The sequence below is a fragment of the Lissotriton vulgaris genome, chromosome 6 (genome assembly GCF_964263255.1).
Source record: "Lissotriton vulgaris chromosome 6, aLisVul1.2, whole genome shotgun sequence".
NCBI classification, from domain to species: Eukaryota; Metazoa; Chordata; class Amphibia; order Caudata; family Salamandridae; genus Lissotriton; species Lissotriton vulgaris.
The window spans coordinates 966,233,034-966,259,794 of record NC_141694.1 but is presented as its reverse complement, the minus strand read 5'-3'; the positions used below and the strand labels follow the sequence as shown (position 1 = coordinate 966,259,794).

Genomic DNA, 26,761 nt, shown 5'->3' with positions numbered 1-26,761 from the left:
CTCACACTCACCACCGGGCAGACCCATCCAGCCTTCCTGGAGCCAGGCTCACCAGCCAGCTCCAGCCAATCACACTGCAGACATATTTTCCAGCAATATGCCAAGTCCCAGAAATGGCATTTCTACACATGACACACTCACGCAACATACATCATTGCGAAGCATTCATTCTCACGAACACGCACATACCAAATTCGAGCATGCACTCCCCACACATCAGGAATTACTAGGGACACAGACATTCCCCATGCATCCCTATGGGAGAGCAGGCCAGCCTAACTACATGCACGCACTTTACTCTGGGACACAGAGAAAAAGTGCGCACAGACCAGAAAATCATCCACGCATATCACAGATTAAAAACAAAAAGATTAGGGGTGAACCTGCCATAAGGGCCAAGTCCAACAGAAATGTTTAAAGTTCAGTGGAATAGAAACTGTTCCTCAGAGTGAACATGGAGGTAACAAAGAACAAATTCTAAGACAGAAGGAGTCCAGACACATTTTCAATTTCAGAAGTATGTCTCCATGTGTACTGAATTTATTGGAAGAATTATACATTCATCTATGAGGCTTTCTGGAAATCATACTTGCTCTAAATAAAAAGAAAAAGAAACACAAACTGGTCCCACAAAGATAAAGGATCTATAAGAGAAAAATTTATAAAGAGTAAACCCGGTGCAATTTTATCTAAACCACAGCGAATATAGGTTAAAAGAATGGTGTAAATAAATATGAATATTTTAAAATAGAAAAGGAAATAAAAAAGACCAAAGAATTGAGCGTTTGAACAATAAAGTTACAAAACGAAAAAATATGTCAAACAGGCAATACATGGTTAAATCAATTGAATTCACCTCAAATCAACCTCCAGAATCTATAGTACATATACACCAAACCTATAAAGAACAGACATATCCAAATTGCATATTTAAACTGGGAACCAGGTTGGACTGTTTCAAGATGTATATAATAATGTGACTATATGTCCCAGAATGCACTATGTGATTTAATGCAAAGAGACAGGAAATGATGTAATAGTGTTACAATTACAAAAAACGTTGTTTCTTTAGAGCAAACCAACCGTGACCAAGGTATATGCATACCAAAACGCGTAGGTTGTTCGCCTGTACTCTGATAAATTTAAGAATAAATCAACATTGCTGCTGGAAAATACAACTGCGAGAGTGTGACTTCATTTGGTTCGTCTGGGCACAGAGGAACAGAGAGAGAAAAAAAATATATATATATATAGTTATTGCTTGCTATATATATATCAATGAGCAAATGTCCCAAGCGGGGGGGGCAGCTGTCTAGCTGGTGCTGGCGGCGTGGTTTGGGAAAACCTCACATTAATGTTTTTACAACAAAAAGACTTCAAACAAGAACACGCCGCACACCACTTAAAGGTTATTCTGTGGTTTAATTCTCCTGTAGGTTTCCCTCTCGTGAAGATTTTCAAAAGAAATTTATTGCACAAACAACAGGTCGCGTTTCGGCAGATGTGCCTTTTTCCTCTGTGTCAACCTGATCTACAAGAGTTGCCGCCATTTAAAGTTAACAAACAAACAATTACAAATTTTTTTCTTTGTGTGATTTCATTGACATGAAAAACGGACGAAGGTATCATTATGACTTTGGCAGCCCTTTTGGAGTGGTTTACTTAATACTCAAAAAAATATATATAAAGAACCATTATATCAATTGTAAAATAATGATCGATCACTGTTATGGACTTCGGAAAAGTGTCTCGCCACCGGATAGGTGGGATCTCTGTTTTCAATAGCTCGGGCATGCTCGAGAATTCTCTTTTATATATATATATTACCTACTGGCGGTCGCCAGTAGGTAGTTCTAGTTAGGATTGTTTTCCATAGGGAATACATGGAAAACTACAAAATCATCATTTCGAATGAATGAACTAAGGACGGGGCGAGAACTTCGCTCCGCCAGCGGAGTGTGCAGAGATTTGCCCACTTCGCGCTCTGCTGGGAACACGCTGTATAGGGCAAAACTCTGACCCTGCAGCAGAGCGGAGTTAGCCAGCTCCCCCCTCCAATAGGCTCCCGCCACCACCCGTCTAATAAAAAATACTTACAAACTAATTTAAAATGAAATAATAAACACACTTACCTGTACTGCGTCGTCCCTGGCATGCCCTCCTCCATTCTTGCCGTCTCTCCCCTACGTAGGACGTACATCTTTAGAGAACTGCGAATGCGCGCACGTGCAGTTCTCGCAAGACATCTTGTGAGAAATATGCATGCATTTATTATTTCTTTTTAAATTAATTTGTAAATGTTTTTTATTAGGGGGTGGAGGTGGGTGGCAGAGCGGAGTTCCATGGAGTTTTTCCCCAACTCCGTGGACCGCCGCGTAGTCTCACTATGCCGGCTCCGCCCGGGCTTAGAATAAACACGCTAATATTGAAAACATTTAGAGAAAAAAAGATGCATAAAAAATAATATAAAGAAGCATCATTTCATTAAATCTATAAGTATAGTCTGATTATGATTCATTAAATATGATCAAGCCCTTTCTCTTAGATTTACATGTCAAAGTAACTTTAAACAGGAATCATTTTTGCTTAAGCATTTCATTATCACAATTTGCTAAACTAAAATTCACATTAATACTTTTCACATTAATATTACAGCAGATTAGTAGGTTTCCCTCTCTGTCATGAATAACTTAATCTCAAACCAGTTTGTGACAGTTCTGCATGCTTTTTACGATGCAGTTTTAAACACTTCTGCATGCTTTTACAATGCAGTTTTAAACGTTCATGTATTCACAAGACACTGTTAGTCATGTTTTTTAAGTAGATATTAATATCCCACCCAATGAGCAGGATGTGATAGAGCACGATATTCTTAAATAATCACGCTTCATCACAATTGAATTGAAGAGGGGAGAATCGTTGTATGTAGTTATAAAACATGCATATCTTTGCAGTCCAACTAATAGATGGAATGTTTTTTTAAAGATCTGGAAGAAATGGAACAATATCGGTTCGCGCCCTTGAAGGACCAAAAGCCAGCATAGTGCCAGGGATATACAGCTCTGTGGCACTGCCAGGTTACACCATCCTTGATGTTGATTCGAATGCCATGCTCTTTGTTGGGGGCTTGACAGGCAAAATAAAGGTAAGAGCCTCCTATTGATCCCATCTACTAAATCCTTACAGTGTCTTGAAGGGCACCTGCATAATTAAGAACATATTTGTATTCGTGTGAGTTCAAGCTTCTCGTTGTTATAAATTCGAATAAACAATTGTGTTATGTTTCCACTTTACATTGCAAACCCACCAGCAATTGTGCTAAGGGTGATTAATACTGTTCACTTAGGTTGTGATTTCAGGTTATGATTTATCAATGAGCAGCATAATGCGCAGCATACCCTGTCGAGAATTATAAAACATTTGATTCATATGTTTGCTGGCAAAATTCAGGGATAGTGAGCGAAAGATTGCACATTATACAAATGTCTATCGGTTTGCTGACAAAATTCAGGGATTATGAGCGAAAAATTGCACATCATACAAATGTCCTCATGCTGTAGATAAAAGTAGAAAAAAGTGAAATGTTTAATGCACTCTAGAGAACCTCTTACCACAACCTAAATGCAGACCTGGGCGGGCTAAATGATAGGAAAAATTCAAATAGAATTTGTTTTTAAATCCCAGTACAACAAGATAGTGTGAAAGCATGGCTGTTACAAACAGGCCTCTCCTTCCCAATCTAAAATAAATTTGGTATCCTTCAACCCTCCCGGTTCATCACTTGCAGTGCCCTCCCCGCACTTTCCACAGTACTAAAAATATATATTGTGCCCTGTCACACTTCCCCACCAGTATCAACTGAACCAGACCTTGTCCCACTCAATCAACAATCACATATGGTTTCCTTCCACCCTAGTCATTCAGTCTCAGGAGCCACTTCCCTCACCCTTCCTGTGATGCCAAAATAAGTTTCTGGGATGCTTCCACTCTCCAGTGTCCCCCTTCACGTCACCCCTGTAGTGTCCTGCTGGAGACGTTCTAGTGTTCAGCCATGTATCAGTTCACCAGCCACTTCTCTGAGGGCTGGCCTTTGCACCCGCCCCACAACCGTCCCACACAGGCATCACTGTTTGGGTAACCCTGCCAATAAAAGAGCTTGAGTGCACGTGCTCGTGGACAGTTACTGCACACTGTGTCTGTGTCAACCATAACAAAGTATGTGGGCATAAATCCCACTACTTTACAACCCATGCAATCCCAAGGCTGTGCTATTCATGCTTGTATTAAAATCAGAGAAGCAGTGCTACTTAAAGAGTGACTCTATGAAACCTGCTTATCTGCACAGTTTCCATATTCCTGTCAGTGGAGGCATGTGAAAACCCATGTCTCAGGGCATGCAATGGATGATCTCCTTCAAGAGAACGGGCTTTATGTTAGCACAGGTATTTTATTGCTCTGAATTTCAGAGCACTGAATAAGTGGGTTTCAAAACGTATATAAAAGTCGCTTCCTGTGAAGCTATACACGTTGATGTTAATAAACTATTGTACGGAAATGTCACCTGTGCCCAGCAGCTTATCACACTTTATTAAGGTACTTGAAGTACTCAAGCTAATTATTTTCTCTGTAAAATGAAAGATTTCACCTTGTTTTGTAAGATCAGCGCATGTTGTTTGTTTTTTATGTGACAATACTGTCGAACACATGGATGAGGCTTTCTCTAAACTTTGGAAGGTAGAATGAAAAGTGCTAAACCTTGGGAAGTAGAATGAAAGGAAATCGTCTCCACAGTCACTAATGAGAGGCCTGAATTTGACCTAAACAAGAACACTTTAAAAAGTCTTGGATGGCGGAAGGAGGGATTTGAGAAAGAAGAATGTGGTTTTCTGTGAGTTATTCAAGAAGGAGATGCATTTGTAGAGAAGACTTTCTGGGGAATGATGGATGAGAGAAAGGCGGAACAATTGTTCAGAGAGGAGATAAGAGAAGAAGAGAGATGCTATACCAGCTATTCTCACCCTTACAGATACATAAGGGCTACATGTAAACCCTCAATTATCTTTCTGTTATTGAACAAAGCCCCTCTGTGTCTGGAAGACAAGACTTTCCAGTTCAGTGCCTGTGCAAGTTGGGCAGACAGGGATTGATTTGTGTCTTTTTTAATTAGTGACGCCAGTTAGTTTTGTCAACCTTGCATTTATTTTGTAATAAGCCATTGCAATGTGTACAACACATCACATCATCATTAACAACTAATTCAACATGATCATAAAAACATTACATAGCAATGACTTAAAACCTAATATACACAATAAAATACTCCCACAGACAGTAGCAGCAGCTTCTACTTGATCTCAAAAAGTTCATGATCTGCATTTGCCACCTAAATATCTAATGTGCACAGTGGCGGCAATTGTTAAGGTACACTTTTTGTAACTTTCCTGGGATTCCGTATGAATTTTGCAGACACAGGTAACTGTCTTCTCTTTGTATGTTTAGTAAAAAAGAAAGTGCCTCCCCAACCATACTCCCTTCGTATGTTAGTATGATTGGCCTTAGCCGTTGTCACCTCAGAACTCCTCATAGGGAACTATACAAAACCGTGCTGCGGTTCCTCAGTGAATAGACCATGACAGTTATAGGCAGAAGCATTATAGGACTTATTATTACTACTCCATCGGGGTGGTTGAGCAGTAGATCCATATAACTCTCCTGTTCCCACCCAATGTGGGACTATTGGATTCATGTTCCATGCTGGTAAGACATGCCTTCTCATGCAAACTTGATCTATGAATTGCCCAATAGGTTGCATCAATGCAATTGTAAAAATCCACAATTTTCCAGTCTTATAGATGCAAATGTGGATAATATGAACATTGTTTGTTAGAAGAAACTATTGACAAGATTTGTGCAGACTAGGGATTGTAAATTGTCCAAGCTGCTGGCTTTACAATGACTGTTTGATGCACATATTATTGTGCTAGGCTGTGATGTACCGGGTGAGTCTATAAAACTTGAACATGTAGGAATATGTTCTGTGGCAAAAACCATTGGCGGATATATAACTGCTAAGCATTGAATGTACATTTTAGTGCCAAATGATGTGTTCATCATTCGAGATTGAGTCGGCCTATGTAGATTCAAAAGGATAGTGGGAAACGGATTGGGTTTGAAGTATGGAGAATGTCCTGCTGATATATGTATCTTTGTATCAAGATTGATTTGCACATATACAATGATGACGGGGAGAATTTTTCTCGATTGCCTTTTTTCATTTTCTCTTTCTTTGCAACATTTTTAAAACATAACTTTAAAAAATTACTTGAGGATCGAAAAGTCCCTGCTTAAACATATATTCTGGAGAGACCCTCAAATGTTATTGATGTAGAAAACCATGGGAAATCAGATGTGCACATTAGTCTCAACCAATTGCAGCTTTTTAATTGGGGCCAATGGTTTTTACTATAATATCACAATTAAGAAGGCCTTCATACCAGCAAAATCCAATCTTGTTTAATGTTAAATTAATTTTCAGAGGGGCATATGGGGTTTCCTGTCCCTTGTTCTCTGCTTAGCAGTCTTGATAATGAGTTTATACTTCAGTTGCTCTGAATCGTGTGTGAAAAATTCTTCAGATTAATCCTGACAAATGACAAAGAGTTTGAAACAGAGTGCCCACAAAAACAAGGTATGAAAGCTTAAAATTCTGCCAGCAGTCTAAATCAAAGAAGACTCACTTTTTGCAATATGGAGAGTTAAAGACGCAGATGTAGGAAGTGTAATCAAAGAATATATCAAGTTATATATTTTTTACTATCCGTTAGAAAATATTACTTAGTTGCATGCTTAGAACTCACAACCATAAATTATCTTTTGATACATTGGTCAGAAGCAACTTATCTTTACAATAACATGAAATGCACAGAGTTCCATTATCTGGAAACAGTAAAGAGAGAACTGCAACATGCCCTACTCTTGGCACAGTCGAGGAGTTAAAGATCAGGAAATCATTTGGAAAAATAATCGTGAGAGTTGGCACCAGGGACAGCCCTGCTTTTCACCCCTTCTTCAGTATTAAATGACATTGACAGTTTGCTCCTCTGCACAAATCTAATACTAGCATATCCAATACTTGTGTTTGTTTTTAGCTGCATGTAATTCAAGTTTTGCACAATGAATCCTAAGGAAGTGGCCTGTTGACCAAGTCAAACACAGACCTCAAGTCCGAAGATCAGATGGATTCTCCTTAGTTTTATGAGTCTTATGATAAAACCTGAATATTTGGTTGCTAATACTCTTGCATCTTGATAGTTGCAACAGCATGGTTCATGTCCTTTCAGACTCGACAGCAGTGATTGATTTGAGCCAGTGGTTTCCAGTGCTCGGCACTGGCACTTAATTGCCGGAACCTGCACTTTTTACATCTGCCACATGGTGCCACTGTTTGTGTTATTTAAAGATGAGCAGCAAAACAGTTCTTTGTTACTTCAATATACATTAAAAACAACTAATATCTGCCACCAAGCCATCCTTAAAGCTTTAGTGGCCTCGAACAGTCTGAATTGTTTCGCTTGGAGCAGTGTGATGGTTAGTAGTTGTGTAGAGTGGCAATGTGTGGAGCAAACTGTGGTGGCTTCCTGATGAGGGTCCCAACACTTATTTTTTTGGGACAAATTATGCTCTGCTCCTCAGGCTTCCTAAATACTGCAGCACTCCTCCTCAAAAGCCTGAAGAAATATGACCACATTATCCCTACCATAATAGAACTTACTGTCTCCCTCTTCTGGCACTCAATATCTTCAATACCAGTTGCATCATCCACAAAGCTATTATGACTAAGATCCTTGTCTACCAGGCTCGCCATCTAAGGTGGCTCTCAGAGCATCCTCTGCACTATATGATCAGACAGTAGAAGAATAAACGCTAAAAAAAAGAGAACAAGGCAACAAGACTCCTCCATCTTTGCACCAAGGACATGGAATGACATCTATGTATCCATCTGGGTCACCATAAACCTACTCTAGTTTATACTAGGTGCAGACGGCCCACATCTTTAAAAACACTTCATCATCTAAGCGGGATTAAAAGCAATTCATTGGAAGCATAAGGTGCTGATTGGTTAGGGTTTAAGCCTGAGAAACCCTGACTGGTTATTCATCAAGTCTGAGATAGTATGCTATTAAATAGCATGAGAGAAATTACTATGATATTGCTAGATTTTGTTTTGGTTATGAAGTGTTGCAAAATGTATACTTTGTCATATCTATTTGCATTCTGTGAAAATCAATATACTTTGCAAATAAACACTATATCATGATGCAGTTACAGTCAACTTCTACTCTTAGAAGACATCTGTCCCTCCCATCACTTGCTGACCCTATCTTTGCCTTTGACCCTCTAAGACTATTCATTGTCTTTTAGTTATATGTACACACACACACACTGAGTACCAGCTTATTTTGTGGAATCTTGAAGGATAAATATGTTTATTTTTGTCCATGAATCCATAGGTGCAGAAAGGAATGCCTCTTTAAATATTTTAGTGAAAATGTCTACAATCAAGAGCATTCTAGAAAGCTCTTGGCCTTCATTTTTAGGTCAAGACTAGCAGACATTGCAACCTCTCTGGCTGTAAAAGAGCTGTTGTCAGCTTACCAGTTCTTACAATTGTTTTACAGCCTACCCAGTGCTTTAAATTGGCATGTACTGTCCAGTACTGAGTCCCTGCACTTCTTTAATTTGAAAGGGATAGTACTTGCACTTCTCAGCACTCCTACAATACATTTAATGGGAAAGTACTGGCACTTCTCATGAGCAAACAGGTACTCTAATTAGTGAGTAAATGAACTTCTATATTTCCGCTTAATGCACTTGGCCTGCCTATTGTTTACTTGCTTAAATTGGTTGACTTTCTTGTCAGTCTAATTAGCTTGCTTCTTATTCAATGGCTTGTCTTGTCCATCTTGTATTTGTCCCTGCTCTGGAGCATAGCTTCTTTCTTGTGTATTTCTCCTGCTCACTTTCAGAGAGACACTTTCTACGTTTGGCATAAGCCAAGCCCTTTGGGTTTAATATATATATATATATATACTAGCAGCCCGCCCCAACGTTGTCCGGGTATGAATTGCTGCCGGCCAGTAGTATATTGTTTTGTAGGATTTCGTTTTGATAGCATTTCTTATCTGTGACAGGCCTGTGAAAGGCTCCGATTCACAGTGCATTGCTGATGCACTTAAGAGTTTCCCTACTTTATTTTTCCTTGCAGTATTATATAGCGAGAACTCGACAACATGGCATGAGCACAATTTACTTTACATAAGAACACATTCATTTGTGGTAGGCACGGGGAGACAAAGCGATTTGCCTGGAATCACAGGATGTTGAGCTGATGCCGAGATTCGAACGTAGCTCCCCAGCTCTAAAGTCCGCAATTCTAGAACTTGTGGAGGGAGGTGTGTCTAAAAGTGTATGTCGGTGCTGGCCATCAATGAAAGAGACCTGTGCTTTTTTCAAATGGGTGGTGAAAAAATATGAGTATGTTTCTGGAGATGTGGGCCGCTGTGCCACCAATGTACTTACCGGGGAGGGTAAACACCCATTAATCAGCAGCTTTCTTTCCACATACCATCACTCTGTATACTTTCATTACGAAAGTACCATGACTCCGCAATGCCATTATAACGCATGGCATTACATTTTATATGCATTTACCACACATACATTTACAACGAAATTCGTTGTAAATGCATGAATGGTAAAAGCATGTTTTTAAAAAAAAAATTTGGATAAGGTAAGTATGGGTATAGGGGTATATGTTTTGGGGTACTGAGGTATATCTTTTGGGGTGTTTGGGTATTTTAAGGGTTCAGATATAGTTTTGGGTTATGGGGTACAGGGGTAGTTTTAGGGTTTAGGGATAGGTATGGGTTTTGCGGTACAGGGGTATTTTTAGGATTCAGGGCTAGCTTTGGGTTTGGGGTATAGAGGTATTTTTAGGGTTCAGGGGTAGGTTTGGGTTTTGGGGTACTGGGGTATTTTAAGGGTTCAGGGCTAGGTTTGGGTTTTGGGGTACAGGGATATTTTTAGGGTTCAGGGCTAGGTTTGGGTTTTGGGGTACAGGGATATTTTTAGGGTTCAGGGCTAGTTTGTGTTTTGGGGTACAGGGGTATTTTTAGGGTTCAGGGGTGGTTTGGGGGTACAGTGGTATTTTTAGGGTTCAGGGCTAGGTTTGGGTTTTGGTGTACAGGGGTATTTTTAGGGTTCAGGGGTAGGTTTGGGTTTTGAGGTACAGGGGTATTTATAGGGTTCAGGGCTAGGTCTGGGTTTTGGGGTATAGGGGTATTTTTAGGGTTTAGGGATAGGTTTGGGTTTTGGGGTACAGGGTATATTTATAGGGTTAAGTTGGTTTAGTGTTTAAGGGTGTTGGGGTATTTTAAGGAGTAAGGGTGGGTTATGATTATGGGGTGCAGGGGTATTTAAAGGGAGCAGGTGGGATTAGCACACAATATGAGACATGGCATGAAGGGCGGAACGTACCACACGCCCCCAGCACACGCCCACAGCACAACACAGACACGCCCACAAGGGACTACTTTGCTGGCATGGTTCTTTTACCTTTTAAATGTATATGGTGGGCGTCTGCGTAGCCTATGTCATTCTGCTGTAACTGCCCTTTCTAACGCTGTATTGGGTATTGATTGGTGCTGTGGTTCCTGAGATTACCCGCCTCAAAGGTTTGGGCTCTCTCTTTATTATATATATATATATATATATATATATATATATATATATATATATATATATATATATATATATAAAACGAATCTTCGTGAAATTCTCCAAGAAAATGGCCTGCTCCGCTCCTTCCCTGAAAGTTTGGGGGTGATTCATCAAGTGGGGGCTGAGAAAAAAGGGGGGTCCCTAAACGTGTTTTCCCCATGAAATTTTCCATAGGACCTTTAACCTTTAACGGCTGAACGGAATTACACCAAATTTGGCAAAAGGGTAGAGTTCGGTTCGCAGATTGTGATTTTTGTTAAATGGTGTAAATACGCTCAGTAGTTCCTGAGAAAATCAAAAGTAAAATCATAGATATATCTACGGTGCGCGTACAGTAAGTGTACCGAAAACCGTACATTTACGAGCACAAGCTGCATGCTGATTGGCTGTCAACACTCCAATCCAGGAAGTGATGGCAGCCATCTTGTGCCTCGGTAGAACCGAGTCACAAGAAAACAGTAAAACAAAGTTGAAAAATCTACTTAAAAGAGAGAGCAGGTTAACTTGCTCTCTATTTCAAATAGGAAAGTGGTTTTACAAATTGTCTGTAACTTTTAGCAGCAAGATATAAAATACATTAGATTATCAACGTCAAAGCAAAAGTGTCTTATGCAATTAAGAAACAAACAATTAATAACCTTTTACAAATTGTCTGTTACTATTAGCAGCAATTAAGAAACAAACATTTAATAACCTTTTACAAATTGTCTGTTACTATTAGCAGCAAGATATAAAGTGCATTAGATGTTCAACAACAACACTAAAGTGTCTTATGCAATTGGCAGCAAGATATAAAGTGCATTAGGTTATCAACGACAAAACTAAAGTGACTTCTGCTATTAGCAACAAGATGTAAAGTGCATTGAGTTTCTGCAGCGACAAGACCAAAAAGTGCCTTATGCTAGCAGCTAAAAGATATGGTTAAATAATGTATAATACATAGAACTCCTATCGGGGATAAAGTGCACCTGCTCTAATATTTAAAATCATAGAAAATGGCTATACATAAAGTGTCAACAAAGTCCTAAAAATTACATTTGAATTTGTAGCCTACATATAATTCTAAAATGATTTAAAAATACTGTAAAACAGCCCACGTACTACATAAAATGTTAAAAATCATTATATCATTATATCATTTACTTAAAATCTCGACATGATGTAATTTCTTTTCCACTTTAAAGATGAACTGAACAAATTGATATATAGTATAAATATTGACACCACGTAAGCAGAGTATAAGTGCCGATCTACACGTTCTGGCTCCCATTTCTTTAAAAATGGGTTTAAAAACTGTCTTCCTCTCCTGCAGCATATTTGGACATAGTGTTGCTACATGCAGCAAAGTTTCCTCACATAGCCCACAAAGCCTACAAATGCTCGATGACCATTTATACTCCCATTTTGGGGTTCCATCTTTAGTTGGATAATTGCCAAACCTTAATAGCATGAATTTCCTTTTAATCAGGGGTTTTAAATGAAAAAGCAAATAAGGTTGGACTAACATTTTATCAAGGGAGTTAGCTATAGACCAGAAGTGTTGTTTTTTTCCTCAGTTCATCTCTGTCCATAATTTCTGAAAGCAGAGCAGCGGTTAAATGAATAGATTTTTTATAAACCGTTTTACTCCTCCCTTCATCTTCAAATTTTGGGCATTCAAAATTAAATAGACACTTAGATAAATAATCTTGCCAACTTCTCGAATAACCACCCTTCAGAATCTCGCACCAGCACATATCTGCTAACGTGCCCTCATTGGCTCGAGAAAATGTCAATAAGGTTTTTAGGAATGTTGCTTGTCGGACAAATAACTGTTTCCTTAAACCGAATTCCAGATTTATAAGTCCTTGCTTCTATATCATCTAACAGTTTTGCATCCTTGCCTCGAAAAAGTATTGAACCATAGTTCAAGGATGGCATGAGCTTTGCTCTCGTGACCTTCAGCAAGTGATCGTAATTTGGGCATAAAAGCTTATCTCTCATTTTTCTAAAGGCAAAGGCAAGTGAAGTACCTTTAGCCTCTAGGTTATTAAAATGTTGCCTAAATGTCAAGCCATCATCAAACGTGATTCCCAAATATTTATATGATTTTCCGCAGTCTATAGTCAAACCATCTATTTTCCACTCCTTAACCCCCGGTTTACTTTTCCCTATTATCATTATTTTTGGGTTTTTTTTGTAGTAATTGTTAATCCATTTTGAGTAACATAGATATTAAAGGAATTTTTTAATCTTTTTAACCCTATGACAGTTTGACTAAGAAAAATAGTGTCATCTGCGTACTGTAAATATTTAACCTCTTTACCCATCACGGAAGGGGAGTGTGAAATAACGTCATTAAAATGGGCTGGGAGATCATACATAAATAAATTAAAAAGGCAAGGAGCCAGAACACATCCTTGTTTCAGGCCGACATTAGTTTCAAGGCGACGGGTAGTATGTCTACTGTCGCCAATTTTGACCTGTACCCAAGTATCGGAATATAAAAGTTTAATCATTTTTAAAAGAGTTTCCGATATACCTCATTTAATTAACTTCAACCATAGAAAGTTTCGGGGGACAGAATCAAAAGCGGCTTTTAGGTCGATAAAACAGATGTACAATTTTTGTTTCCTGCATTTTGCTCTTTCGCCTAATAATGTCAATAACATCAAATTAGTAAGAGTTGATTCTCCTTTTCTAAAACCCGTTTGAAAATTTGGGATCAGTTCTTCTCTTGTTGCCCATAATTCTAATTCACCTAACAGACAACTTTCAAATATTTTCGCATCTAGGTCAGTGAGAGTTATTAAGCGATAATTTGCAGGGTTGTCCTGGGGCCCGCTTTTATAAATTGGCTGAATAATGCTTCCCTGCCATGATTCCGGGATACAACCAGATTTAAGAACATCATTAAAAAGGAGAGTTAATAACTCTGGCCAATTCAATATTTTAGCTTTAAAGATGGCATTAGGAATACCATTAGGGCCGGGCGCTCCATTAGATCGGATTTTAATTAAAACTTTTTAAACTTTATCAACTGACCATGGCTCAATATCAAGGGAGCTTAATGAATCACTAAAATTGGGGAGAAGATGACCTTCAGCTAGCTCCAATTTGCAATGATGTTGATGCAATTCCACATCATCGCACTGTAAATCTATTTTCTAATTTTTTTTAAAGTTTACCCAACTTAGTTCATCAATGTTGGCACTATTACTTCTAAAATTACCATTTTCTAAATTATTAATAATATCCCAGAATAGTCGCAAGTCTTTCGACTTACATGCATATTGCAATTTGGCCCAAATCCCTTCATAGTACGTTTGTTTGGCCCTCCAGATTTCATTCTTGTATCCCTTTTTTAGTTCTCTAATTTTAAGTGACATTGCTGAATACGATGCCCCTTTTGCTTTTCTATACAATGATCTTATTGTTTTATTCAGACATCTTTTCAGATACAATAAGCGATGGGAATACCACCCAGAGTTCTTCGGGTTTAAAGTAATAATTCCCCCAGAGGGCTCCTGTTTAGAGAATTTATCCAAGAGAGAATTACATATGGAGGGCCAGTGAGTAACCATCGAATACCCCTTTAAATTAGCTACTTGATCCTCAAGTATTGCACAAGAAGGGAATTTCAAAATATCTTTCTCAGTTTTGTTGTTCCATATCAACCTTTTAAGATTATAAGCAGTGGGGGCAATTCTTAATGTTTTCGGTTCGGGCAAATGATTAAATGAAAAATCTAAAGAAATAACTTGGGGATTATGGTCACGCTCAATCCTTGGAATTACCTCATAGCTTTGGACTAAATCAAGAAGTTTATCTGACAGTATTGTATAGTCAATTATAGAAGAGCGACCGATTTTATTAAATGTCGGTGTGTGCTCTCTATCATGCATAATTGTTAAGTTATATTTGCTAAACTCACATTTAGACCATTGAGCTAGAACTTCTGAGTGAATTTCCTGTTTTTTATACAGTACAAGTTGAGTACTAAAATCCCCTGAAATGATCATCAGTGACTCCATATGATCGTAATATAGCACTTTCACCATTTCCCATAACTGGCTAAATTGCAATGATCTAACCCTTTTTTTTAAACCTAAATATACATTTAAAAAAATTAGCGATTGCCTAGCAATAATTTTAATGCACTGTTTCCAATTGACCTGAAGATCAATCTCAAAATGCTCCACATCAAGACTTAATGAAACATATATAGACAGACCACCACTTGGGCGACCAAAAATGGCCTCCCGAGATGCCACATTCAAGTATTCAAAATAGCCAATCAGAGGTTCGCTACACATGTTCCATGTTTTTTGCAAAATTAACATGTCAAACGTTTTTAAAAATCCTACAACATTTACATCCTCAATTAGAGATTTAAAACCATTCGTATTCCATGAACAAAGTTTAAAATGTATTGGAGCTTTATCTAAGGTATCCCGACATCAATTAATCTTTACTGAATTTATACTTGTTAATATTGACGGGAGCCAACTCCAATCTTCTACAGGTTCAGGGACTGCCTTTAACTCCTCACATATTTGTGAACCTGGCTGACAACTCCTGATTTTAATGCGACATAACACATTTAGGTATGATGATGGACCTGTGGCACCTTTCAACAGTCTGCCATGCTCTGCCCTAATCGGTTTTACGACATCCTTCTTCAAAACCGGACTACTTGATGAATTGATCGGGATTAAAGGAGTAGGATATTGCAAACCTTGAGATCTCCATACCTTAATATTATTGGAAATACAGTAAATTAGGAACAGGTTGAATTATGGACTGAGACTGACATCGGACGGAAGTGAATATATCTAAACCAAAGTTTTGGTACAAAAATGTGTATTCTTTATTCAATCATATTTGGTTTAAAAAGAGAAGCAATGATATTTGGCTACTTTAAATATACATAAATGACAAGCTTTCTACATATATAACATACTGTAAATTCCAATTCATAGGTATTTATAATGCATTACAGTCGTTATTTAAAACATGGCTATGAGTTACAGTGTACTACGCGCATTTCGGCTGTGAGCCTTCATCAGGAAGCCATGAGTATTTCCAGAGAACCTGAAAGTGGATGACTATTATCAAAGGCAGCTTGAAAGTGGTCTTATATTAGGAGATTAAAGACTGCCTGGGCCATTCATATAGGTGAAATTTTGGCTGGTACTGCGCACTGGATGTGTCGCGTAATCCAATGATGGGGTCTGATGAGATAGTAAAGCTGTTTGAACCAGCTATCAAAGTAGGAAGCGGAGAGACTTCTGGAATGGTTAGTATCTGGTAAGGCAATCTTATTGATAGTTCTATGCGGGGTTCCAAGTATAATGTTCCAGGATTGCAGCCTGTGTGAGGTCCGGAATCCGTGGTATCGTTATCTGTATTGACGGTTCCGTGGTCGATCCTATAGTGGAGTCTGCCTTGCGCCTCGGAAATGAATCCCGATGAGCCGAGCCAATAGTTTGATTTATCCCGAATTAGGAACTTTAGTCGGGGGTACCCCTTCATTCTTGCACACATGATCTCCATACCTTAATACACCAATGTTCAAATTTGTTAGCATTAACTATTATTTTGCTTACGATATCATCATTAAGCCAATTTATAAGCGTTATCTCCCTGTTACCACTATTTTTTTTTAACTCCACTGAATCCAGATCTTCGGATACTACATCCTTAAGATCTGGAATTGCATTTAATAATTTCAGAATGTTTCCCCGAATCAAAATATCATAAGTGCCTCTAGTAGAATATTGGGGGCAAAAAAACACTTTTCTTTTTTCCCCATCACCTCTGAGGTTTCTGTAACTACCCTTACTCTAGAGTCAACTACGACCCTTTTCCCATCATTTGGGGACAAAACAGAGACCGTTAAATTTGTGCGTTCAGCCCGCTCTAGGGGCATATGGACCTGAATACAGGGACGGTTCTCCTGTTCATTCTTGTTACATTGGAGGAGAATGGGATTCACGCTTTTCTCATTATAAGATATTTGGTCCTGAATACAGGGTTGATCAATCTTAACATTCAGGTTTTGTTGATGGTGGATAGGATTTTCAAATTTCTCATTAAAAATATCATGAGATCCCTGTTGGCATATCACATCGTTTTTTGTATTCCTCATATACCAAGAATGGGCATTCTAGATGAGGAAATCCCCCTCTTCCCTCCTTTGCAGCGATGTTCCGACCTCCACAATTAGATCAAAGGAGAGGAAAAGATATGGATACCCCTCTAGTTCAACTGTTTGCAAGCTCCACTCCAACTCTCAATATCTATATGGCCCTTCGATTGAATTGGAGAGCCGACACCAACAGTGCCCAGGTGAAATCATCGAAATACAACCAAAGTAGTCTCATCGGTTCCGCCAAGCCACTAGGGCCGCCCAGATCTTATCCTGGCTGGAGCTGTCACATGCCATATCAGATTCACTTATATATATAATATATTTCAGACAATCAGAAAACATGGGGGGCATGGGATCCTTCCAAGCCTTACATATTTCCCGCCTCGCTAAGAACATCACATAGAAAATAAATTTGGTTGCCAATTCATTGGGCTGATATTCTGAAACTAAACCAAACAGGATTGTTGTGGGGGTGATGAGAAATTGTGTTCCCAATACATCAGTTATAAAGTCTTCTGTTCTGGACCAGAAATCTGAAAGTCTGGGACAATCCACAAACATGTGAAGGTCGTCAGCGTCGGGAGCTTTACATCTTGGACAGCAATGTTCTAAATTAGTGATCTTGACCAATTTTTTGGGAGAGATGTAAACTCGATGTAGGGTAAAGAGATGATTTCTCTTGAGGGGCGCCGCCTTAACCACAGCATTTAACATCGTGAAAGAATCAGCCCATAAGATTTTTAGGTTACCCTCTTCCCAGACTGTTGTCTCTCCCCACAACTTTAGAAGTTCTCGTTCAATGATTTCATCCGAGTCTAGCATGGCCTCATACCAAAAAGATACCTCTTGCTTCCATTTCCCCTTTCTATTTACTAGATCTAACTTGGATTCAAGAGTCTCTGAGGCCCATGATATACTAGCCCACCAGGCTGACAACTTATAATATTTAAACCTGGTAAGAGTTCCTCCCGTCAGCCTAAAAATGGAATCCCAATCCATTAACTGTGTATTGTGTTTTAGGTCCCCCCAATGTGTGATGCCTGCCGCTTTAAGGAGATTTGACAATTGAGCACAACGTTTATTAGTTTCGGTTACGAGATCATATTGCACTTTATTCAGTCGTTGACAGCTACTGACAAATGGATAATATTCGCTGTTAGCACAACGCATTTTATTCTCGAACTGAAAAAATGTTAATCAAATGTTGAGCAATGTATCTGTATATGTCCAATCAGACTTGATACTTGATATGTTTTAATTTTTTTGTAATGATTTTAATTAATCAACAAATAAATAAATTACTTACTTACACCAAATTTGACAAACAGGTATGTATTGGTCCAGAAAGCGACCTTTTTTTAATGGTGTAAATACGTTCAGTAGTTCCTGAGGCATTAGGAAAAGAAAACGTTTGATATCTGAGCACCAAGGAGGAGTCGCGAAACAGACATAAAAAAGCGAGTCCCTCTTCAGCCAGGTAATGACCCTGTGCTCACTGCAGATTCATGCCATCACATAATGCCATCCATACCCAGGTGTTGCATGACTAGAAGGTGGGTAAGGTGCTGCAGGCAGTCAGCAACCCTGATCACAATGCGCAGCCCCTTCTCCTAACATGGCTTGGCACCTGAACCCTGAGAGGGGGAGGCTGAGATTCCGTCTCTCCCGGAGACAAGCTTGATGACTGGATTGGGCGGGGAGATCCCACAATCCAGGCCTGCCATTGACTAGAGAGGCCGTTCGGAGGTGAACATTGGCTGTAGGGGGCGTCCGTCATCCGGGCCTCGTCCATCGCTGCCACTGTAGCACCTCTCCTGGGGGCGGTGCTGGCCGCGCTGGGGGCTCTGCTGCTGCGGATTAGTCACCGGAACGGAGGAGAGGGCTGGAGCGGGGCAGCCACATGAGCACTGCTGAGGGGGAGTGAAACAAGGTGCTAATATGTGACCCGAGGCAGCAGGGCTGCCAGGCTGGCTGGAGGATGCCCACGGTCACACAGCACCAAGGGCATGGTCCATGCGCCATAGCCAGTGACCACCAGTAGAATGGAAGCACTGCAGCAGTGCAGCTGTGCTTCCTGGCTCCACCTGTTTTATCCTTTACCTCAAATAAACCTTGTGAGAAGAAACCTGCCTCCATCTCTACTTTACACCCGCTCAATGTTCCCGCTGCCACACCATAGAAAGGAGGCAACACTCGCTGAGTCATAAACGGCTCCTGTGCTGCGGGACGGCGAGGCAGTCTTGGCACCAATACTTGCTGCGCTGACAGGACAGATGCACAGAATACTGTGTGTGTCCATCCCACGGCATGCTCCCCGCACTCGTTGGTGCAATCCACTTTCAAAAATCAGTGCTTCCAGCGCTGCGAGGCCTTCTGCTCACAGCGACACCTCACTTGCAACCGCTTAACCTTCGTCCAGATAAAATCGCCCAGGCTAGAATAAAAATTATAATCCTTGTTTAAAAGGAACTTTCCTGAAACAGCTAATGAGAAGCTGCGACTGCTAAATGTAGTGCCGCTTCAGGGAGCACCTGTACCAGATGCTATAAAAAATGCCTCAGCACAGTGCCTTCGCACTGCCACTGTGCGCAGCACTACATGAACCATTAGAATTACAATTTAATTGAGCTGCACAGCTGTGCTCGCAGTCTGCGCTGTGTTGTAGTAGTTACCTGTGCTGACCTTTAGAAAACTACTTTATTCATTTGTAAAAACTCTACATCTTTGGGCTGTTCTTTTTGTTAAAGAAAAAGACAAACATGGGTGTCCGTGTGTTTATCCTCCGGTGCATCCCCATTTGTGCCTCTTGGGTTTGGAGTAATGCCTGCCCGCCATAAACGTGCTTTGAAAACTACTGACAGTGCACACTCCTCCAAAAGGAATACAATACCAAGAAAAATACACAATTCATACAGCTACACGTGAGCTGAAATACTGCACATTCTGTAAGGCATTCGTTAAATATCTTCAATGCTGCAATTTATACACAGCGCCATGATGTCATGTAAGTAACAGGCACTGCGCTATCCAAGACCTGACGAATTTAACAAAGATATATAGCAATGCGTCGAGGAGTTAAATTCCTGCATGCGTGACATCCGCAACCCAGAAGGAATGACACAAGTAAGCGCTTTCTGGTTTCGACAGGGTATGAAGCGCGACACAGACGCTTCCGCACGAGCTTGGTAAAGGGGTGATTTTGAAATGCAAGAATGTGGAAAAAACGGTACAACCCTGATATCTGTTTCCCATCTGTATGTCCAAGCATTCAGGTAAACCTGATAAAAGCAGAGTGGACAGAGCAGTAAAAAGAGAGGGGGCAAATCCGATCAATGCTTCCCTTTTCAGAGCTTGTGTTCAAATAAAATATGAGCGTGCACGCAGACAACCCATTCTCCCACCCTGCTGTTTCTGGAGGCACATATGCATTTAAAGTGATATAAAACATATTGTCAATAAAGGAAACTGCTTTAACCTTCTGTTGTAGGCTGAAAGTGCCTTGTTCTTGCACTTTTAAATAGAGCTATCCATGCTAACGTCCCTTCATTACGGTCCCCTGAAGATGGCGGATTGCTGGCTGACTGGATTTGATTTAGTTTTCTGAAGAAAAACAAACACTAGAATCCGATTGACGGTTTTGTGTCCACGTGTAGAAGTCATTTGAGCACTGTAGCCCCACCCCCTCACATGTGATGCCTTTGCCGTGGGTTCTTTAAATTTGAAAGTGGAGATATGCGAGTGAGCAATCTGTGGAAGAATACACAGAGCAGAGCTCATGAAAGAGTACCAAACATGGCATGGACACAGCTTTTACTGTACGCACACATTGACCTTTTCGTGATGACAAACTCTTATTATGGTGGAAGAAAACACTAACCTGTTGGACCAATAAAGCATCCAAGGAGTGGAATACAAAAAGCAGCAATGGCCTGATTGCAAAAGTCGGAAGACAACTTGGAAGCAGTGAGAACGACAGGGTTCAATTGTTTCTTCACCAGTGATGCATATTCTCTCTATCTCTGTTAATATACCAGCAGATACTTCATCCCGTGGCGGTCCCTAGAGCAGTGGTTGTTTGTTGCAGATATTATGCTGCCTTTTATTTAGCCGAGAAATTGATCTGTCTTCTATTGGGCATATTACTTTTATGGTCCTGGAAATTGTTCCTGGCTTTTAGAAACCAACTTATATCTCAGCGCAGCCAGTGCTTGTGAAAAACACATTTAGCAATTGAATTCTAGAACTAGGAATACATTTCATTTTGCCAGAATACCATTGGTATGTGAGTGAATTATAGTAAGTTATAGTAACATGATGCTAATTGGTTTCTTGAAAGATATTAAATGCACGAGCATCTCATTTTACAAAGCACTCGAAACAATGCCACATAATTTATACACCAAAAAACACAGCAATACACATCGAACGTTTATATGGAAATTTAAGAAATACACAATGATGAGAGCAAAAGCAAGGATTTAAATATGGGAGATATGGCTCATTTGGGGAACTGCCCAGAAGTGTACAGAGATGCAGAAGCCCATCTGAAAGTTATTTTGTCTCATATTCTGGGAACAGACTCAAAGGGCTCAATTAATGTAGAAGATGTGAGCATTGTAGGGCGGAGCACTATCTGCGGAGAGCGCATCACCCCTCCCGATTACAAGTTTTACCAGGTCCAGGAAAGCACCCAATAAAACCCCATGTATTTCTACCCACAAGAGGGCCCGGAAAAGTGAACCGCATGTCATTCCCAATTTAACATTTGAAAACCTCTAATGTCCGGCAGTTAAGTAAGAGATACTGTCTAGAATACTTATCTTACAAAAGCCAAGCTTACAGATGCCACTATGGGAATGGCCAGAACTCAAAGCCTTGACAGTCTCACATGATACAAGACCATGAATGGAAGCGGTGCTGCTCTCGTTGGGAGACTTGTATGACCAGGGTGCATTCAATAAGTTTCAAGGAATAGTGGAAAAATCCAGAGTGAACCAGGGCCAATTCCTGACACACATGGCACAGATACATGTGGTTTGTACTGTATCGGGGCAGCAGGAACCTGTAAATAGGAGATATTACAATGCTTGCTTACTCATAGGAACAGATGGCTGACTGTGACAATGTTTTATACTGCCCTGTGAGGTAGTTTTCACGCCAGTGCCTGACAATTCATAACTGATTGTCCACCAGCCTGACCCAAAAGTTATCCAACAAGCAAAGAGCTGAGGGAGGGGCTACGCGCGCGTCCAAGATGGCCGCGTGAGCTTAGGGCTCCCGAGACCCCCGCTACCCCTGGGCATATCCTGTTATTAATCCTGTCTCCTTATGATCGATTGCCGCTGTGGAACTGAAAGTGCGTCGAACGCTGAAATCTGGGTCTCTTTGAGCCTCCGGTAACCGAAGATAAAGCGCCAAGAAGATTGTGGCCTGCTCGCCCGAGAAACCGGGGTGCCGAGTTGAGATTTGGTCCCGCTGGAGTTTGTCAATACCGGTGGCTTGCAACCGAAAGTTGCTGGCCCTTCCCCCATCTTGGGCCAGGTCCCCCACAAATCTGTCTAGCGGCTGTCCTGGCACTACCCTGAGATCCGAACACTGGGTGAAGGACCGGAAGCGTACAACACTGCGAAAGTGGACATTGTCTGGCCCAACCGTCTGCTGCGGGCAGAGGACTCGCTTTTTTATTGTACTCGTCGCACGTAGTTGGTGGCGCTTTGTCTGCTCCCGTTAAAATGGCGTCAAAATCAGACACGGACAAACAATCGCTTAAAACTACTAGAGGGGTCCGATAAACACAAGTCAATAAGATGGACAGATATACGCAATCTAAAGGGTCACCTTCCAGGTCTGGGAAGACGCAGGAAAGTAGTAGGGAGACAGTTATGACTTCGTCCGAGCCTACACTTCAGGACGTGATGGCCCCCATTGAAGGTGTGAGGTCCTCACTCTGTCAAAAAATGGAATCTTTCGACCATAAGTTGGACACAGTTACTATCGAGGTCAATCTGATTCGAGCGGACCTCACCAAAACCAGCGAAAAAGTAAAATCGCTTGGCATTAAAATGACGAGTCTCACAGAGGATGTGACGCAGCTGCGACAAGAGGTTCGTAATCTGAAGGCCGCGGGAGAGGCCACATGCCGTAAGTTGGACGAATACGAAGGAAGGGCCAGACGAAACAATGTATGCATTATTGGTGTACCGGAAAAGGCCGAAGGTCAAGCTGCAGACCTTTTTTGGAAGACATTATCCTGAACCACCTGAAGCCGAAAGGCTTGGGACATTACTTCACTGTGGAAAGGGCGCACAGGATCCCGGGCGGAAGGCAGAAACCTGGGGCCCACATCGGTCGTTGATCGCGAGGGTGCTCAACTTCAGAGACAGAGATGTTATCCTGCAGGCCTCCAGAACAGGTGGCCCCCTGAAATACGAAAACTCCTCTCTTAGTTTTTTTCCGGACTTCACACAGGCGGTCCAGAGACATAGGCAAAATTTCATGGGTGTCAAACGAAGACTTCGTGACAAAGGCATGAAATACGCCATGTTGTACCCAGCCAAGTTGAGAGTGGAACATGATGAAAGAGTAAACGACATGCTCCGGATGTGGTGTTACTCCAGGAAACGCATTTGATTGGGAACACATGTCAGGCAATGCATAGAATGGGATATAAGTTGGTGGATCATGCAGGGTTTACGTCTGGTTCTAGGGGAGTGGGAATCCTGATCAGGAAGGCGCTCCCGTTCATGATAGACTCAGTGCTTGAGGATGATAGAGGCAGATACGTTGGGGTTACGGGTCGTTGGGAGGGGCACACCCTCTCATTGTTGTAGATCTACGTTCACCCTGGTATGCAGGCCACAACCTTCTTTGATTTGGGGAGGCTCCTTCTCGACCACCAGAGGGATTGACAATCTTGGGAGGCGATTTTAATGCTGTTGTATCTGGTGTCATGGATAGATATCCTCACAGGGCCGTGGGTCGAGCTCAGAGATGGTTGTCTGATTTATTAGAGGCTATGGGGTTGGTAGACGGGTGGAGATTGCTTCATCCAGAACAAAAACAGTACACCTTTCATTCTGGTGCCCATGGTAGCCTTTCTCGTCTGGATTATTGCCTGGTGCCTGCGGCCCAGGCAGCTTATATTATAGAGGCAACGCATCTTGCCAGGGGGATTTCAGATCATTCTCCGCTCTGGCTCCGATTTTGCATTACTTTGGGGTCGGGAGGTAGAGTAGCCCCCATCAATCCTTGGCACATGCGCAACCCTAAGATTCGGAACACACTGATAAAAGCTTTCGATCATTATTTTTTGGAGAATGTGGGGTCTGTTGCCTCCTCCGTTTCACTTTCGGAAGCCTTCAAGACAGTTATCAGAGGCCAGGCTCTCTCACTGATAGTGGGGGAAAAAAGGACAGGAATAAACCCATTGTCGAGGCGGAGGTAGAGATAGCACGCCTTGAGGCGGGATTGGGAGAGGAGGTGACTCAATCTAAATTGCACGTCTTGAAGCTTAAACAATTCGAATATAGATCGATGGTAACGGATACTGCCAGAGCCCTAAGCAGAGAGCAGCTGGGGAGGTTATATGATGTCGGAGACAAAGCGGGGAAACTTATTGCATGGTTGGACAAGAAAGATAGAGCGGATCGGGTCGTCCCGGAAATAGTGAATGCGGACGGTGTGCGACTCACGGACCCGCAGAGTATAGTGGACAGTTTCACCGATTATTTTCGGACAGTGTACAGGTCGGTATCGGATCTGCCGGAGGAGGACTCTCTCCTGGTCCTGCGGGATCTACGGCTGCCGTGCTTGTCTGGTGAAGACCGGGACCTCACGGATGCTGTTTTCACAGCCGATGAGGTGGCTCAGGCGGGGCGCTCATTGAATGCGGGTAAGACGTTGGGACCCAACCGACTCCCGATAGAGCTCTACAAGTTACGGCTGGATAGGATCGCGTCTTACCTAAGGGACATGTTTGTGGAGGCCCGGGAGACGGGAGTGTTACCTTATGATCAGAGGATTGCCTCTATTGTGGTTATACACAAGGAGGGCCAACCAAAATCGAGCTGCGCCTCATATAGGCCAATCTCATTGTTGAACGCAGAGCCTAAGATACTCGCTAAGCTCCTCGCCAACAGATTATTTAAGGTACTCGGTGGGCTGATACACCCGGATCAATCGGGCTTCATTCCGCACAGAAACACGGCCTTAAACCTGCGCAGGCTACACGGTGTGATAGCTAGGGCACATACCCTAAGGGAGCCGGCCATAATAGCATCGCTCGACACAACAATGGCTTTTGACACTGTGGAATGGCCATATTTATGGGCAGTCCTGGCTAAATTTGGTTTTGGTCCTGAGTTTATTCGATGGGTGCGACTGCTCTATACTGAGTCGCTCGCTCAGATGGTGGTAAAGAATCGGGTCTCTGCACCATTTTTTCTTGGGCGGGGCACTCGACAGGGCTGTCCCTTCTCTCCACTTTTGTTTTCGCTTGCCCTCGAACCTTTGGCGGCCTGGATCCGCTGGGAGCCCTCGATTCGTGGTATTCGATGGTCTTCACAATGTGAAGACCGGATCTTGCTATATGCGGACGATATTCTCCTTTATCTGACCTCACCTCTGAAATCCTTAATTGTAGTGTGTGACGTGTTGGCCTCTTTTGGCAGGAATTCGGGACTGTCGATAAATTGGGGGAAATCGCTTCTGTATGTTCTTTCCGGGGAAGCTCTGGTTCCCCCGCAAAATTGCCCAATTCAAATCGCCACAGAGGGATTTAAGTACCTTGGGATTTTCATCTCATTGGATTCTACAATCCGCTACACCAGGAACCTCCTCTCTCATTTGTCCAGACTGAGGGCTGACACACTCGGCTGGAAGAAGGTCCCCTTATCATTATTGGGGCGAGCAACACTTTTTAAAATGACGCCTTTGCCCCGCTTCCTTTACGCCCTTCAAAACCCGTTAGATGTGGTTCCGGCTAGTTACTTTCGGGAGTTGGAAGGACTGCAGTGTAGTCTATTGTGGGAGGGAAGGCCCCGCATTGCATTGACCAAATTGACGCTGCCCTGGTATGATGGGGAATTGCCCTCCCCGATATCAAACATTATTATTGGGCCTCTCAGCTGGCGGCCATCAATCACCGGACCTATGGGCCTGTGTCAGATCCTGGTTATGCAATGGACAGGTGGCTTCTCCCTGGTGGTAACTATAATAGGGCACTATACGACAGATCCTCGACTGTGAATCTCACTGGGCCTACTAAACAGCAGTACGTATTTGGCATGATGCCACAAACTCGATGGGATGGCGGGATTGCCTAACACTGGCTACCCCGCTATTTGCGTCTGGAAAACTAGGCAAGCTTTGGCATACAAAAGGGTTCGATAAGTGGGACTTGATTGGAATCTCGACCATTGGTGACATTTGGGTGAAACGGAGGATTAAAACGTTTGAAGAGTTACAGACAGAATTTGAACTGGGGGGATCTGAGTATTTTAGATATGCACAAGTTACAAATGCGCTGAAGGCGGCCCTGCCTGTGGAGGCGGACCTGCCTGAGGCCTCCCCCCTAGAGGATAGGATTTTGGACGGTCACATGCCACAGATGACTATCTCCCTCATTTATAAAAAAATTATCAACCAGAGGTCCGATCTTCTTTTGGAGGTGAGGGATAAATGGATGCGAGATGGTCTTGAAATAGATGATGAAGATTGGCAGTCAGCCGTCTCTTCACTGAAAGAGGTCGCGATCCCGGCAAGGCTAAGGCTTATTCAGTTAAAAATATTGCATAGGGTGTATGTCACTGGACCCCGATTGGTTCGGATGGGGCTATCTGAAACGGATTT

The 26,761-nt window shown here is 41.8% G+C and overlaps 1 protein-coding gene across 7 annotated transcripts in view; it reads left to right on the top strand.

Annotated features, from left to right (window-relative positions):
* Positions 1-26,761, top strand: part of LAMA2 (laminin subunit alpha 2) — a 3,858,378-nt gene that overhangs the window by 3,445,869 nt on the left and 385,748 nt on the right. For all 7 annotated transcript variants that reach the window (XM_086927001.1, XM_086926997.1, XM_086927002.1 and 4 more), the window contains one exon: positions 2,986-3,145. In XM_086927001.1, coding sequence (XP_086783127.1) covers positions 2,986-3,145 — 160 coding nt within the window. The remainder of the gene's footprint in view (positions 1-2,985; positions 3,146-26,761) is intronic.